We start from the raw sequence: 16952 nt of genomic DNA, 5'->3' as shown, positions 1-16952 counted from the left end.
TTTGTGTCGGCCACTAGGGTCGCTTAGCTTACTCACACAGCTACCTCATTGCGCCTCTTTTTTTCTTTGCGTCATGTGCTGTTTGGGGAGTATTTTTTGGAAGGGCCATCCTGCCTGACACTGCAGTGCCACTCATAGATGGGCCAGGTGTTTGTGTCGGCCACTTGGGTCGCTGAGCTTAGTCACACAGCTACCTCATTGCGCCTCTTTTTTTCTTTGCGTCATGTGCTGTTTGGGGAGTGTTTTTTTGAAGGGCCATCCTGCGTGACACTGCAGTGCCACTCCTAGATGGGCCAGGTGTTTGTGTCGGCCACTAGGGTCGCTTAGCTTACTCACACAGCTACCTCATTGCGCCTCTTTTTTTCTTTGCGTCATGTGCTGTTTGGGGAGTGTTTTTTTGAAGGGCCATCCTGCGTGACACTGCAGTGCCACTCCTAGATGGGCCAGGTGTTTGTGTCGGCCACTTGGGTCGCTGAGCTTAGTCATCCAGCGACCTCGGTGCAAATTTTAGGACTAAAAATAATATTGTGAGGTGTTCAGAATAGACTGAAAATGAGTGGAAATTATGGTTATTGAGGTTAATAATACTTTGGGATCAAAATGACCCCCAAATTCTATGATTTAAGCTGTTTTTTAGGGTTTTTTGAAAAAAACACCCGAATCCAAAACACACACGAATCCGACAAAAAAAATTCGGTGAGGTTTTGCCAAAACGCGTTCGAACCCAAAACACGGCCGCGGAACCGAACCCAAAACCAAAACACAAAACCCGAAAAATTTCCGGTGCACATCTCTAGCCATGATGTATATAATTACATCCATCCATGCAGCTTCCGCACTGTTGCAGCCGGACCTTGGGGCCCCTCACAACGCTGGGGCCCGAGACCCGTGTCCCCTTTGACCCCCCTGTCGCCGGGCCTGATTGCAGTAGCAGGCAGTTGCGGACTGAGGCATGTAGGGCCCACCAGGGGAATGCAGTGGTAGGGGCCCATGTGTAGGGGTGTGGCCTGCCACCTCATTGGTTTGACTGAACATTAGAGAGTGCAACATCTGGGCCCCTTCATAAATATATACAGTAAATTCAGCTGCTGCAGCAGGACAGTATAGAGCTGAGCGTACCTTGCAGTGGCGGGTATATATCAGGACGCCCACTGTAGCCGCTTTGCAGTGAGTGGGCACAGTGCGGCCGGAGACTGACAGATGAGATAAAATACAAGAAGCCTGGATCCACCGGCTAGAACAAGATCACGTGACCGCCTGGGTTCGAATGCGCAGCACGAGGCTTGGAACGCACAGCCAGGAAGTCGGTTGGAACGCACAGGCTGGGAGCACTGCTGTGTTTCCCATCATACTGGCGGCTTCCGGCAGCCTGGAGCGTTCTTTTAAAGCTGGACGGCGGGGAAGATGCAACGTGGTAGCTGTGAGTGATCCCGAGCAGCAGCGGCAGCTTTATTAGTCTCTGTGCTATTATGTCTGCGGGGGCTAATTGCACGCAGTACAGATGGAGCAGACTCTCGTGCTACTGTGTATATTTGAAATTTGACTTTATAGTGTTGGCAGCTGGACTGTAGGCATTGCATATTGTGTCCCAGTAGGTAGGACTACGTTTATTAATCAGGGAATTAAGTAAAAACATTAATAAATGGGGATATTTTTGCCACTATCAAATGATCTTAAATATAATTAAAAAAAAAAAATTGTAAATTATTAGGGTGAGAAATGTGAATTTCAAAAACATAGCACACCAGGTATTGCTGTGTGGTGAATATTGCTAGGTGATACCCGACTAGGGCCGGCCATCGATGGTAAGAAACCTGTGCTGAGTGTTTCACCATCAATGACCGGCCACTGATGATATAAAAACCGATGGCTGAGCCTGACGGTGCCATTTTGTGCGGGTGCCAACGTCATATGTTGGTAACAAACCATCGGTTGCTCACCATTTATATTTTCTGTTCGATGGTTTAAAACCATGGGCGGTCACCACTCTACACCTGACGCACCTCGTATTTGAATATTGAAACGTAGGATGTGTAGCTTCCACCAGTCAGCGCTGCAACGTGTTTCTATAGGAATTTGAACATGATTTATAGCAGTTGGTACATGCATAAAGCAAAATAACAAGAACGCAATAGGGTAATAAATTCAAATATACAAATAATCGCCCACCCTACAGCGAGGTAAGTACAGCTTAGATTAGTGGAATAAAGGGTGATGTGTTCTCTGTTCCCAAGAGTAGGGACATGAATTGGCGAATAAACCCTTACATACATAGGAGATTTAACTACATACGTCTACAAAAAATAAAAGGTGCGTATTAGAAAGCATAACTTGTGGATTGTACCCGGGAGTTACATTACGCGTTCCATTTTTGTGTCATCAATAATAAAATCCACACCCATGCTAGTATTCCCGCAGAGGCTGTTTCAGTGGGGTGCCGCGCCCTGCCTGATTTTAAAATGGCAAAATATGCCCTGCCCTTAGGAAAAGTTACGGTTGCCGTTCACAGCCAGTAAATAGACGCACGCCATCTATTCACAGTAAGAGGAGAGCTCTTGGGGGCAGTCCAGCATCTCGGTAAGTGCTGGGCATGCCCCTTACTGTGCCACAAGGCCACGCCCCTTCCCGCGTGGCCATGTCCCCAGGATGGCGCCCTGCACACAGTTCCCCCTAGGGTGAACACTACATGTTATAATCTAGAAGTTACGCTCTTTCACATGTACCCATGGAACAAATCCACAACTTTTTTAAAAGGAGGTGGGAATGTTTCAATGTACAATTTTAATGTTCTCTTTCTTTGAATTGTGGAATCCATGGAAAAGACTGATATGTATTAGTAACGTTTGTTGTGCATAAATTGTCATGTGACTTATGTCTGTTGTATAATATGTGGTTATATGTTATGTATGATGTATTAAAGTCACCTGATCCAGCCGAACGTGTGGATTGGTGGGTCTGTGGTGATAAAGTACTGTTACATCCCTATTATCTGCCTGTTGAAAAATATATTTCTGGAGCCTCGAGCTGGAGAACAAGTGACTGAGCTGCTCCAGCTTCATCCAATGAGGCGTCATCAGACAGATGCAAACCCTTATATGCATACATGCACTGATCAAGTTTATTCTTATTTAGATCAAATCCAAACAATTCACTAAATAACCTGTATACCATCCAGAAATCAGATTATTAGATCAGAAATTAGATCTGATGTATGTACATGTACTACGTTCCTTTGCTAAAGCTGAATAGTCGAGTCAGTGCCCAAAGTGTGGAGACTATCCCTGTGGCACATGTGCTGCACAACTACAATGGAAGTAATGTGCAATGTAGTAACAATTTCTTGTTTCCGTTATTTTATTATTCTCTCTTTCCTTACAAAATATAGGGCTTAGTCGAATGGAAGAGAGTCCTGTTTTGAGCATCTGACTTGCTTATCGAAGATGGAGATGGATCGGAGTGCCGGGACGGAGATGATACTAGACCTCACCATGGAGATTATCTACCTGTTGACTGGGAAGGTGAGGGGCTCTGGGAGTGTTACAATGACATCACTGTAATCTCTATTACTAACACAGGGACCGGATTGGGAAGGTAAGGGTGTCTGGGATTGTCACAGTGACATCACTGTAATCTCTATTACTAACACAGGGACCTGACTGGGGAGGTGAGGGAGTCTGGGAGTGTTACAGTGACATCACTCTAATCTCTATTACTAACACAGGGACCTGACTGGGGAGGTGAGGGAGTCTGGGAGTGTTACAGTGACATCACTCTAATCTCTATTACTAACACAGGGACCTGACTGGGGAGGTGAGGGAGTCTGGGAGTGTTAGTGACATCACTCTCATTCTATTATTATTATATTTTATTTATAAGGCGCCACAAGTGTTTCGCAGCGCCGTACAAAGGACAGTACAGAGAGACAAAACTTAGCATTACAGTAAATAAATGACAAAAATAGAGTACAGGTAAAAAAGAGCACCACAATTCTCAAGACATAATACAGCTAAGATGTAAGTAGTGAGGGAGTGATCATCGTACTACTAGGGGCTGGTGGACATAGATGGAGATGAGTCTTTACCAGCAGGAGAAAGAGCGGGTAAAGATAGTCACTGAGTAGGGAAGAGCTGCGAGTGAAATGTGTCGAGAAGAGGGCATAGATAACGAGGAAAGAGGGCCCTGCTCTAAAGAGCTAACAATCTAGTCGGAAGGGTCGACAGACAGATGACATGAGATGCAAGCAAGCGGGAGGTAGCCTGATGGCAATATGTGAGCAAAGCTGAGATGTTCAAGGCATGAGGCAGGGGGATGGAGGAGTGGCCTCAGGACTAGGTTATGCATCTGAAGGGTATGCTTTGATAAATAGGTGGGTTTTTAGTGCCCGTTTGAAGCTTTGCAAGGTCGGGGAGAGTCTAATGGAGCGGGGGAGTGCGTTCCACTAAAGGGGTGCAGCACAGGTATAGTCTTGACCTCGAGCATGGGAAGCAGTGACCAGGGCGGTGGAGAGGCGATGGTCATTGGTCGAACGTAGGGGGCGGGAGGGAGTATGAAGGGAGAGGAGGTTGGAGATGTAGGGAGCAGTAGAATTAGAGATGGCCTTGTATGTGAGGGTGAGGAGTTTGAAGAGGATTCTGTGGGGGAATGGGAGCCAGTGTAGATTTTGTCGAAGGGGAGTGGCAGATGTGGAGCGGTGGGAGAGGAAGATGAGCCTAGCTGCGGGGTTCAGGACAGATTGGAGGAGAGCAAGATGGGAGCAAGCGAGGCCAGTGAGGAGAGCATTGCAGTAGTCGAGTCGTGAGATGACCAGTGAGTGGATAATAAGTTTAGTTGCACTCTGGGAGAGAAATGTCCTGATGCGAGCAATGTTGCGTAGCTGGAACCGACAAGATTGCGCCAGAGCTTGGATGTGGGGTGCAAAGGAGAGGGAGGAGTCAAGAGTGACGCCCAGGCAGCGGAGTTGGGGAATGGGGGAGAGGATGGTGTTGTCAACAGTGATAGAGATATTGGTAGGGGGTGTTGCTCTGGATGGGGGAAAGATGATGAGTTCAGTTTTGTCCATGTTGAGCTTCAGAGAGCGCTGAGACATCCAGGAGGAGATTGCAGAGAGGCAGCTGGAGTTAATGAGCGCACCCAGGGAAGAGGTGTGCACGGAGAAAAGAAGGGGGCCAGGGACAGAACCCTGAGGGACACCAACAGGAAAGATGGAAAGGTGTGAGGTGGTGCCGGAGGCAGACACAGAGAAGGAGCGGTTAGGGAGGTAAGAGGAAAACCAGTCAAGGACAGTGTTAGGCCAGCATTTTGGAGTGTGCGGAGGAGGAATGGATGATCCATGGTGTCAAAGGCAGCAGAGAGGTCCAGAAGGATGTGCAGAGAGAAGTGGCCCCTGGATTTGGCCGAAAGCAGGTCATTGGTGACTTTCACCAGGGCAGTCTCAGTGGGGTGGGCGAAAGCCAGATTGTAGTGGATCGAGGATGGAGTTGTCAGAGAGGTAGCTTGTAAGACGGCTGTAGACCAGTCGTTCAAGTAGTTTGGAGGCAAAAGGGAGAAGAGAGATGGGGCAGTAGTTAGTGAGTGATGAAGGGTTGAGGTTTGTTTTTTTGAAAATACGTGAGACCAGAGCATGTTTGAATGACGGGGGCGGGGGGGGGGGGGGGGGGGGGGGAGTTGCCAGTAGAGAGCGATAGGTAAATGAGGAGAGCAGGGTGGGAGCAGGCAGTGGGGGAGAGGGAGCGGAGAAGACGGGAGGGAAGGGGTCCAGGGGGCAGGTGGGGGGAGGATAAGATGAGGGAGTGGACTTCCTTGTCTGAAGTGGGACGGAAGGAGGACAGGGTGGGGTAGATGGAGGGGAGGGATGATGGGGGTCCCTGTGTTAGTAACAGCACAGGGACCTGACTGGGAAAGTGAGGGAGTCTGGGAATGTCACAGTGACATCACTCTAATCTCTATTCCAACTCAGGGACCTGACTGGGGAGGTGAGGGAGTCTGGGAGTGTCAGAATGGCACCACTCATCTCTATTAAAAACTCTGGTCCTGGCTTGGTGTGAAAAGGAATAACCAGGTTTGGTTCTCTGGATCGAACTCGGGACCAACCTGGGAAGTCTGCAGTATGAAACCGTAACCTGTGTTATCCGACCTAGGTAAAGCTAAAACTAGCAGAGAGCCACACTATCAATGCTTGGAAATGGTGTAATCTCCAAGTGTCGACAATAACCTGGGTTCAGCTTGCAGTGTGAATACGGTTACAAGCAGCTGTGACACGGCTTGAAACTGTATTCAATAACCCAGGTTGGACCTGGGTTTTTAGTGTAAAAGGGGCATAAGTAACAAGGGGACCTGACTGGGAAGGTGTGGGAGTCTGGGAGTGTCACAGTGACATCACTATAATCTGTGTTAATAAAATAAAGGGACAGAAATGAGATGTTAGATATTTCTGAAATGATGCCGGGACATCACTCTTCTCTATCTGTTAGTGAAACCCTCTCACTCTCTTATCTGTAATAGTAAAACAAAGGAATTAACTTGAGAGGCGAAAGGGAGTCACAGGGGATCCAGTATGTGATGTTGGCCACATTTTAAGATAAAGCAGCACAAGATTGGTCGATCTTGGGGGTAATTCCAAGTTGATCGCAGCAGGAAGTTTGTTAGCACTTGGGCAAAACCATTTGCACTGCAGGGGAGGCAGATTTAACATGTGCAGAGAGAGTTAGATTTTGGTATGGTGTGTTCAATCTGCAATCTAATTTGCAGTGTAAAAATAAAGCAGCCAGTATTTACCCTGCACAGAAACAAAATAACCCACCCAAATCTAACTCTCTCTGAACATGTTATATCTGCCTCCCCTGCAGTGCACATGGTTTTGCCCAACTGCTAACAAAATTCCTGCTGCGATCAACTTAGAATTACCCCCATGGTGCAATCAAGTGCAATGTATACTCCTACACAAGCTGCTGCAGTTCTCCAATGTGACATGGAGCGCCAAGGGTAGGGATCTAACGTTTGTTCTCAACTGAAACCTCCTGTAACCTGCAGAAAGGCTGGCCTTCAAGTGATCACCATCTTTGAGAGACATAAATGTTTGGGTGATTTTGGGGGTTAAATTTACTAATTTGTAGTTTTATTTAAGATGGAACGTTGGCCATAGCAACCAATCAGATTCCAGGTATTATCTTCTAGAAGGTGCTAGATAAATGTGAAGTAGAATCTGATTGGTTGCTATGGACAACATCTCATTTTAAATAGAACTCCCATCTTAGTAAATTTACCTCTTGTTGTCTATTTATTGAGCCACTTTCTGCATTTGGTGTACTGTTTGTAATTACTCACAGGAAGGCTGGTATGGCATGTAGATGTCCTCTGCTGATAACTCTTAAATACAAAGAAGATACCTGGTGGCTGCTTCAGGGGCGAATAAACTAAAAAAAGACAAAAAAATCACTTTGGTTTAGTGAACTGTTTACTTTGGCCCCCTGCTCCTGCCGCTCACCACAGTGCCGAGAAGTGGTTTTATATGATCAATACAATAATTCTGGATGGAGCCCACGCGGAGCTTTCAGCAGCTTGTGTACATCGATAGACCAGTACAGGAGGCTGTGATCCCAGGATTGGTGCAGTGTGGGAGATGGCACCAAATGACAAGTGATTCTCTCCATCACCCATGCTAGTAAGGGATGGAGTACCTGTGTACTATACAGTGGTCACCAAGTACCTCATTTGGTGTATATACTGGAAAATTAGCTGTTCTACCCGTTCTTCGCTCCAGAGTTTCTGATTTTCACGTTTAGAAATATAAAGGAGTGTTAAAAATTTGGTAAATCTAGAGGGGTATATGCAATTGCAGTCGAATTGCGGTCGAATTTCAGAAATAGTCGAATTCCGGAACTTTTTCGCCCCAAAAATAAATTTGCCTATGCAGTACAGTACTTTTTCGCAAAAAACCGGACATTCAAAATTCGACTTTAGGAAATTCGACTTTTTCCGCATTCGACTTTTCTGCAATGGTACAAATGCTGCAATTCGCCCCAAGCATATTCAATTCAAGTTTGGAAATTCGACAGCAGTGCTTTTCGACCGCAAATTCGACTATTTCAGTCCGCCTCAGTTGGCTGGCGGGATCTAAAAAAAAATTTTTAGTACATGATTTTTTTTAATATTTGAGGATTGCTAGTAGCATATCTATTTATATTTGAAAGGATTATCTACTTGGTTTGTCTTTTTTTGCTTCACAAGTATTATTTAATTGATTTTTTAAAGGATTTTTTTTTTCTTCAATCTCCTGAGGGAAATTTACCCATGATTCCACATTTTTACCCAGGATACACTTCTGCAAAGCCCCTCCTATCTCCTCACTCCCAGGTTTGAGACTACAGGGAGAAGGAGCCATTTTACAGTCAGCTCTGTGGAATCGTTTTTTTTAGGAAAATTCCAGCGTTTTAAAACACATTCCTATTTTTGTACTGACTACAATGATGGAGCCTTTTTCTGACCAGATTGTGATGTTCATGCTGGCTGCAAGCATGATGGAGGAAGAAAGTGCTGATGAACATCAGGATCCAGGTCAGCAAATGTCTGCATTGGGTGAGCCAGTATTGCGGGTTTCATTTCCACGTCCACGCCAGTATCGCACTAGGCGTGAACTGGAGGATCTCAGCGAGTTCGAGGTGATACAAAATTATCGCTTATCGACTCGCGACATATATTCGCTGTACGCTCTGTTGGAGGCCGACTTGGAACCTCGGGCACGGACAAATCGTGCAATCAGCGGTTTTCAGAAACTGCTGGGGACGTTACATTTTTTGGCGTCAGGCACATTCCAGCCTACACTGTCTCAAACATGCGGTTTTTCACAGTCGACACTGTCGCGCTGTATAACCCAGGTCATTAGGGCTTTCCGCAAATTGACGATCCAGTACATCACATTTCCAGAGACGGACAGCGAATGTCGTGAGATAAAATTAGGCTTTTTCAACAAATACAAATTTCCCAATGTGCTGGGCGCGATTGACTGTACCCACGTGCAGATCAGACCGCCACGGAATTCGGAGGAATGTTTTCGGAACCGAAAACAGTTCCATTCCCTGAACGTGCAGGCGGTCTGTGATGTAAACATGAGATTTTTGAACATTTTAGTGGGATTTCCTGGATCATCTCACGACTCCTTCATCCTAAGCCAGTCATCGCTGTTTGACAAGTTTGAAACAGGAAACATGCCTGGTGGCTGGCTGTTAGGTATGTATTTCAATTTTTTTGATTTTTATTATTTTTTATTTTTTTTATTTTTTACAAGTACCTAACATTTTTTTTATATTTTCTATAGGCGATGCGGGTTATCCAAACAAACCGTGGCTCTTGACCCCATTGTCTAATCCTGTCGGTAGAGCAGAAAAACGTTACCAAGAGACACACATTGCATCGAGGCAAATAATTGAACGTGCCTTCGGTGTACTTAAAAGCCGGTTTCGATGTTTAGACACTTCCGGCGGTGCTCTTTTGTACTCACCGGCGAAGGTTTGCGGCATGGTAAATGCATGTTGTATTTTACACAACATATGTGTCGCAAACCGTTTGCCGGTGACTCTTCGTCGCAGTGCTTTCCGACGCGGGAACCGGTCTTCTGCTCTACCGGTGGGTATGGACGAAGGAGAGGATTCCCGGCGGACATTGATCCAAAATTATTTTGCAGTTGCCTGTGAGTATACTGACAACATTTGTATTATCGTGTAAACTGACATTGGAATATTTTTAAAAAAACCTCTTCATTTATGTATTTCAGAGTTTTACATCCTGTTGATGTATATCCCCAGGCCATGTTTGTACAGTTCGTTACCCCCTGTTTTATCCTGTTGTTGGGTTACCGCAAATATTTGATCCTTTTATCCAACTCTACCATGGGCGACCTACTGGTGATGTGGACCTGACCCTCCGCCATGTAGCAGACAACCCCCCCTCAGGTGAGATGTATTGCCCAAAACTCCCTTGTCCAAAATCACCCCGACATGTCCAAAGTGCAGCCCTCCGGCATTTGCAAGACTGCACATCCAAACATTCCCTGAAACAGCAATGCTAGTCAGGGAATGTTTGGATGGGTAGTGATGCAAGTGCCGGAGGGTTGCATTTGGGCCGCTGTAACCCGCTTGTGTTGTGTGGACTGTTGTATGTACCTCTTTTTTCCAGTCCCAGGGTGACACTATCACCCATATCTGGAAGCTCAAACTGTTCTCTTCCACAGGTCCTGCGATGTATCTTCCCAAGTGGCGTGGATGTGAAGAGAAACGACATTTCAACTGATGTTCCATGGGCGACCTACTGGTGATGTGGACCTGACCCTCCGCCATGTAGCAGACAACCCCCCCTCAGGTGAGATGTATTGCCCAAAACTCCCTTGTCCAAAATCACCCCGACATGTCCAAAGTGCAGCCCTCTGGCATTTGCAAGACTGCACATCCAAACATTCCCTGAAACAGCAATGCTAGTCAGGGAATGTTTGGATGTGTAGTGATGCAAGTGCCGGAGGGTTGCATTTGGGCCGCTGTAACCCGCTTGTGTTGTGTGGACTGTTGTATGTACCTCTTTTTTCCAGTCCCAGGGTGACACTATCACCCATATCTGGAAGCTCATACTGTTCTCTTCCACAGGTCTTCCGGTGTATCCTTCCTAAGTGGCGTGGATGTGAAGAGACACAGTTCACCTGATGTTCCCTGGGCAATCTACTTACGTACAATTCAACTGCATTACAAATTTTAATAAAAACCACAGGAAACTTCTATTTTTTAAAGTTTATTGAAGAAAAATGTTATTTTTTAAATAAAGTTTGAAAGTTAATTAAAACAAAAAAGTAGTTTGTTCTTCTTTACATTCTTTTCTTGTGTATATAGATATCTGTGGGGAAAAGAAAAAAAGTATATTAAAGTAAAGACACACTAAATTCATGTTCATTTCTTTTCAATGAAAATTTGTGGAACAACACAGCCCAGCATGACCCATTGCTGGACTGTGTGGTTCTACAAAGGCATGCGGTTCAAAGTGAAATAGTGGCGTCAGTGGTCAGCACTTTGAAACGCTAACATTTGTGGAACAACACAGCCCAGCATGACCCATTGCTGGACTGTGTGGTTCCACAAAGGCATGCGGTTCAAAGTGAAATAGTGGCGTCAGTGGTCAGCACTTTGAAACGCTAACATTTGTGGAACAACACAGCCCAGCATGACCCATTGCTGGACTGTGTGGTTCTACAAAGGCATGCGGTTCAAAGTGAAATAGTGGCGTCAGTGGTCAGCACTTTGAAACGCTAACATTTGTGGAACAACACAGCCCAGCATGACCCATTGCTGGACTGTGTGGTTCTACAAAGGCATGCGGTTCAAAGTGAAATAGTGGCGTCAGTGGTCAGCACTTTGAAACGCTAACATTTGTGGAACAACACAGCCCAGCATGACCCATTGCTGGACTGTGTGGTTCTACAAAGGCATGCGGTTCAAAGTGAAATAGTGGCGTCAGTGGTCAGCACTTTGAAACGCTAACATTTGTGGAACAACACAGCCCAGCATGACCCATTGCTGGACTGTGTGGTTCTACAAAGGCATGCGGTTCAAAGTTTCTTGAATAGATACATTGAAACATGGTTCTACTCACCTTGGTACGCACAACACGAACTTATGCCGTCCACTTCATTTTTCCCCACCAATCCTATGAATAAGTCAAAAACACAGACTAGTGAATAGTAAATTCACACAATGAAAGCCTACTGTACACCATTACAAAAAGGATTTTTGGAAGAAAAAAGTGGTATCAGAATAGCTCTTTGGCCCATCATACATGTAGCCACAAGGAGCTTTCATCCGTTACCACACGCGCCCGCATACATGCCCGCGCATGTATGCCTACACAAAGCTCCTTGGTAGTACCCGGTCACGGGTGGGGAAGCCCAACACAGAAAACAATAGTAAGAAAAAAAAAAAACTAATGGGAGGGGAAGAAAGGGATACATGAAAAACATTTATAAGTAAATAAAACAATACGACCGGGTTTATGGTGGAAGTCTGTCCGGATTATCTTCTTCCCCCTGATAGGGCGTGGATGTCCTGGGAGGCTGGGTAGTATGTTGACTGGGCCTCTGTGCCCATGCGGCTGAAGATTGTGTGGCCGGTGGTGGAGGCATCTGGGGGGTGGGGTACATCCCTGTATATCCCTGGTACATCTGTGACTGTCTGTACTGGGATGGGACTTGAGGAAGGGTACGAGGCGTCCTTGTGGCTTGCGACGGCGGATATGGTGGATCACCAGCGTGTTGATGAGCTAGTCCTGGGAGCTTATCATAGATCATCTGCAGTGTGGTTGCGATGACCTGTTGGCTGGATGAGGAGTGTCGATGACTCTCCGACATGTTTTTATTGCTTTCTGCCAGACATGAGCTGTTGTCCACGAGCCGGGTCATGGATTCGGCCAGAATGTTAAGTACGTTCATATTCTCCCTATGATCTTGCATTCTGACCTGTAGTATTGTGGCCGTGCTGTCGGAAAGAGTCTTCTGCAGTTCAAGCAGACTGTTTGACATCTTCTCCATTGTCCTCTCAATGTTGTCCAGTCTGCTTCCCACGACATTTGTGTACGTATCCTGGCGGGTCCCAATCTCCGATGCCAGGGTGTGAACCCTCTGAACAGTTGAGGGATTCTGCCCTTCCTGGATGTCTGCCACCACTTGGATTTGGGCAGCTGAAAAGAAAATTAGACAATATTATACACATTCATCATACATTTTTTTAAAGGCTCACAATTCAATTTACTCACACAGGGATGTAGTAACTGGAGCCTCCTGCACTTCCACCTCGTCATCCTCTGACGACTCCTGTAGGAGGAGATCCGGCCTGAAGTAGGAACCAATCCCCGAAGCTAGTCCGCTGCTGGTCCGTGGCACCACTGTTTGCAAAATAATTTTTTGGGGAAAGTTAATAAAATTTACACAACTGCTGACCCCCCCCCCCCCCCCCCCCCCTCCCACACACACACAAAATAAATACAAACCTTCTCCATCCTGTGATGCCGCTGCTCCAGGAGCTCCACTTGTCCTCGTTTCGGAAGACTTTTCAAGGGTCTGGCTGGATACGTCTGCATGGCTGTCCTCAAACCCAAGAAAAGTCTCGTCTGTTAACCCTGTAGACTCAAACAGATCGGGTGATGGGTCCACAAGGGTTGTGTCTTGAGGCTCTTCAGTCACAGTCCCAGAGCTCCTGGAGAGAAGACGATCTGGTGATGGCCTGCGCGCAGGAGCTGTAGTTTGGCGCCCATCTTGTGGTGTGGTCGCCGACTGTGTCTGGCGCACAGGTGATAGTCTGTGCGCTGACGTCGTCTGGTGCACAGGTGACAAACTGCGCGATGACAAACTGTGGCGCACAGGTGACGATCTGTGTGCTCGCGATGCTTGCGGCGCAGTTGATGGTCCGCGCGCTGCTGCTGATGCCTGCTGCACAGGTGACGGTCCGTGCGCTGGCGATGTCCTGTGCGCAGGTGATGTCCTCTGGGCAGGCCTGTCTGAAAAAAAAAAAAAAAAAAAGCACATTAGCACATACAAAAATTTTAGAGGGAAGTACAGCTCATGTGAATGTATTCTTACCATCAGACCTCCTTTTGGACGGCTTATCTCCCGCCTTCTTCCGTCTTCTGGGCGGTTCTTCCTCCTCGGGAAAGCCAGCAGGACGGCTAGAGTCCACACCTCCGCGAACTCCTTCGACCATGGCAGGGTTCATGCGCCTTCTAATAACATCCTCCCAGGGTAGCCACTTCAGGTTGAGAGCCGGGCCACCTCCCGTAGCTGTCTCATGTCGGCGCTGAATCCCCATCTTCTTCTTGGTCTGTCTGCGGCAATCACTGTACCGCTTCAAGCAATTTCTGGTGCTCCGGTGGTTTCCAGATATTGCAGTGACTTGACTCGCAATGGATTCCCAGATGCTTCGCTTTGTCCTAGCTGCTGTTGTCTGTGCCCTTGGTCCATACAAAACGTCGTAGCACCTGTCGACGCAATCCACTAGGGTACAGTTTTCCGCCTCAGTGTATCTGGGTCCACGCGCCTTTTTCGGTCCTGCATCTTCACCAGAGGCTTCCTCCTCCGACTGCTCCTCTGGCTGGCTTCTTGCCTTTAGGGATTAAAAAAAAATAATAATAATTTTTAATAAGATCGGTATGTTCCTGTGAGTGTCAGTATCCCTGGCATTGCGCACATATTCCAGTAGGTGTGCATGGCATTGCACAAACTACAGTGGGTAAAGTTTGATGCTATTTGTGTCTGCAGGTGTGGTTAGTACCTTTCTACTAGGCTTTTTCTTGGACTTCTCATGGGCCCTTGACGACCGCGGCTGGTCACTACATGCCTGGTCGGTCGTATCCGCCTCCTGGGTTGGCTCCCACTCCTCGTTGCTATGCAGGGATAGATCCGAGGGGGTGGGGGAAGGGGCGGATCGGGTCTGCTTGTCCTTTGACATCTCTGTTATAAAATAAAAATAAAATAAACATACATACATACATGTATAAATGGCTGACCCACACAAAATGGCTGACCCACACAAAATGGCTGACCCACACAAAATGGCGACCAGACTGTCGACCAAACTTGCTCCAAATCACCCCAAACTGGCCAGAAAGCATCCCAGCACACTCAGGAGGTACACCACAGCTAAATTAGGAGGGAAAACACATGTTTGCCAAACAGCCGACAGCACATGTCGACCAGACTTGCTCCAAATCACTCCAAAATGGCCAGAAAGCATCCCAGCACACTCAGGAGGTACACCACAGCTAAATTAGGAGGGAAAACACATGTTTGCCAAACAGCCGACAGCACATGTCGACCAGACTTGCTCCAAATCACTCCAAAATGGCCAGAAAGCATCCCAGCACACTCAGGAGGTACACCACAGCTAAATTAGGAGGGAAAACACATGTTTGCCAAACAGCCGACAGCACATGTCGACCAAACTTGCTCCAAATCACTCCAAAATGGCCAGAAAGCATCCCAGCACACTCAGGAGGTACACCACAGCTAAATTAGGAGGGAAAACACATGTTTGCCAAACAGCCGACAGCACATGTCGACCAGACTGTCGACCAAACTTGCTCCAAATCACTCCAAAATGGCCAGAAAGCATCCCAGCACACTCAGGAGGTACACCACAGCTAAATGAGGGGGGGAAACACATGTTTGCTAAACTGTCCACAGCACATGTCGACCAGGCGGTCGACCAAACTTGCTCCAAATCACTCCAAAATGGCCAGAAAGCATCCCAGCACACTCAGGAGGTACACCACAGCTAAATGAGGAGGGAAAACACATGTTTGCTAAACTGTCCACAGCACATGTCGACCAGGCTGTCGACCAAACTTGCTCCAAATCACCCCAAAATGGCCAGAAAGCATCCCAGCACACTCAGGAGGTACACCAATGCTAAATGAGGAGGGAAAACACATGTTTGCCAAACAGTCCACAGCACATGTCGACCAGGCTGTCGACCAAACTTGCTCCAAATCACTCCAAAATGGCCAGAAAGCATCCCAGCACACTCAGGAGGCACACCACAGCTAAATTAGGAGGGAAAACACATGTTTGCCAAACAGCCGACAGCACATGTCGACCACCAAACTTGCTCCAAATCACTCCAAAATGGCCAGAAAGCATCCCAGCACACTCAGGAGGTACACCACAGCTAAATTAGGAGGGAAAACACATGTTTGCCAAACAGCCGACAGCACATGTCGACCAGACTGTCGACCAAACTTGCTCCAAATCACTCCAAAATGGCCAGAAAGCATCCCAGCACACTCAGGAGGTACACCACAGCTAAATGAGGAGGGAAAACACATGTTTGCCAAACAGTCCACAGCACATGTCGACCAGGCTGTCGACCAAACTTCCTCCAAATCACCCCAAAATGGCCAGAAAGCATCCCAGCACACTCAGGAGGTACACCAATGCTAAATGAGGAGGGAAAACACATGTTTGCCAAACAGTCCACAGCACATGTCGACCAGGCTGTCGACCAAACTTGCTCCAAATCACCCCAAAATGGCCAAAAAACATCCCAGCACACTCAGGAGGTACACCAATGCTAATAGAAGACCCAAAAAGTCTTTTAAAAAATAAAAAAAAAAACGTGAAAAACTACCCCAAAACACAAGTCTCCCCCAAAAAATGCAGCAACACAAGCAAGGGGCTATATACATACCTGCACACATGCACACATACACAAACACCCCATGTACACCTCATGGCAACCCCCACTACACAAACACATACATGCAACACCAGACACACATGTGGTACTTACCTACAAATGTTGTAAAAGCTCCTAAAATGGCTCTCCTCCGGGGTAACAGGAATCCTCCTGACTGTCCTGGAATAAAGCCTGCTGGGGTGTCCAAACGATATCCACAGCAAACAACCAAATTGCTAGCTCTGCACCTCCTCACACCTCTCTGCAGGTTCACAAAATGGCTGCAGAGCACGCAGCAAACAAGCCCTAAAAAAGGGCTGCTTTCGGCGGGAAGGCGAATTCGGGACGCCCACTACTCGCCGATTGGCCGTTATCCGCCTGGGGGTGGGTCGAATCCGTTTTACATTGCATATGGTGAATTCAGGGTCCCGGCGACAGGGCTGCGGCTGGCGAGTGCGGGCGAATTTTACAGGGGCGGATTAAATGACGCGATTCGCCCGCTATTGCATATACCCCATAGAGATGTTAATTTGAGACGTTTTAATGTGAGTAAATATTAATCCATAGTTCTTGGCGTTACCCGAGGAGCACCCGTAGCAGATACGGTAAAAAGTGACAGGACCATTTTTGTGGTTTATTAAGGGGGAAATGTACTAAGCAGTGATAAAAGTGGAGAAGTGAGCCAGTGGAGAAGTTGCCCATGGCAACCAATCAGCTTTGACGTAACATTTATAATTTGCATACTATAAAAGTATA

At 47.0% G+C, this 16952-nt stretch overlaps 1 protein-coding gene and 2 long non-coding RNA genes across 3 annotated transcripts; 1 reads left to right on the top strand and 2 right to left on the bottom strand.

Annotated features, from left to right (window-relative positions):
- Positions 1 to 8718: 8718 nt before the first annotated feature.
- On the top strand, positions 8719 to 9981 carry LOC135057513 (uncharacterized). Its single transcript, XR_010244173.1, has 3 exons — positions 8719 to 9225; positions 9314 to 9685; positions 9770 to 9981. It is a non-coding gene; the product is annotated as an uncharacterized LOC135057513 (long non-coding RNA).
- Positions 9982 to 12760: 2779 nt separating this feature from the next.
- On the bottom strand, positions 12761 to 13968 carry LOC135057512 (serine/arginine repetitive matrix protein 1-like). Its single transcript, XM_063963372.1, has 3 exons — positions 13607 to 13968; positions 13018 to 13524; positions 12761 to 12912 (listed from the first exon to the last, which is right to left on the bottom strand). The coding sequence occupies exons 1-3, from the start codon at positions 13830 to 13832 to the stop codon at positions 12776 to 12778; spliced, it is 870 nt and encodes a 289-aa protein (XP_063819442.1). The 5' UTR covers positions 13833 to 13968; the 3' UTR covers positions 12761 to 12775.
- Positions 13969 to 14053: 85 nt separating this feature from the next.
- LOC135057510 (uncharacterized) lies at positions 14054 to 16465 on the bottom strand. Its single transcript, XR_010244172.1, has 3 exons — positions 16311 to 16465; positions 14295 to 14473; positions 14054 to 14126 (listed from the first exon to the last, which is right to left on the bottom strand). It is a non-coding gene; the product is annotated as an uncharacterized LOC135057510 (long non-coding RNA).
- Between the last annotated feature and the right edge of the window lie 487 nt (positions 16466 to 16952).

Source organism: Pseudophryne corroboree, chromosome 3, assembly GCF_028390025.1.
Source record: "Pseudophryne corroboree isolate aPseCor3 chromosome 3, aPseCor3.hap2, whole genome shotgun sequence".
NCBI classification, from domain to species: Eukaryota; Metazoa; Chordata; class Amphibia; order Anura; family Myobatrachidae; genus Pseudophryne; species Pseudophryne corroboree.
The sequence above is the reverse complement of the archived record's forward strand: the minus strand, read 5'-3'. Positions and strand labels throughout refer to the sequence as shown.

What these genes read in the sequence shown, in the direction of transcription:
- LOC135057512 (XM_063963372.1), bottom strand. Translation starts at nt 13,832, where the DNA reads ATGGGGATTCAGCGCCGACATGAGACAGCTACGGGAGGTGGCCCGGCT. An exon ending in GTCCAAAAGGAGGTCTGATG is followed by an intron (nt 13,525 to 13,606) that starts GTAAGAATACAT and finishes TTTTTTTTTCAG; the next exon opens with ACAGGCCTGCCCAGAGGACA. An exon ending in GGCATCACAGGATGGAGAAG is followed by an intron (nt 12,913 to 13,017) that starts GTTTGTATTTAT and finishes TTTTGCAAACAG; the next exon opens with TGGTGCCACGGACCAGCAGC.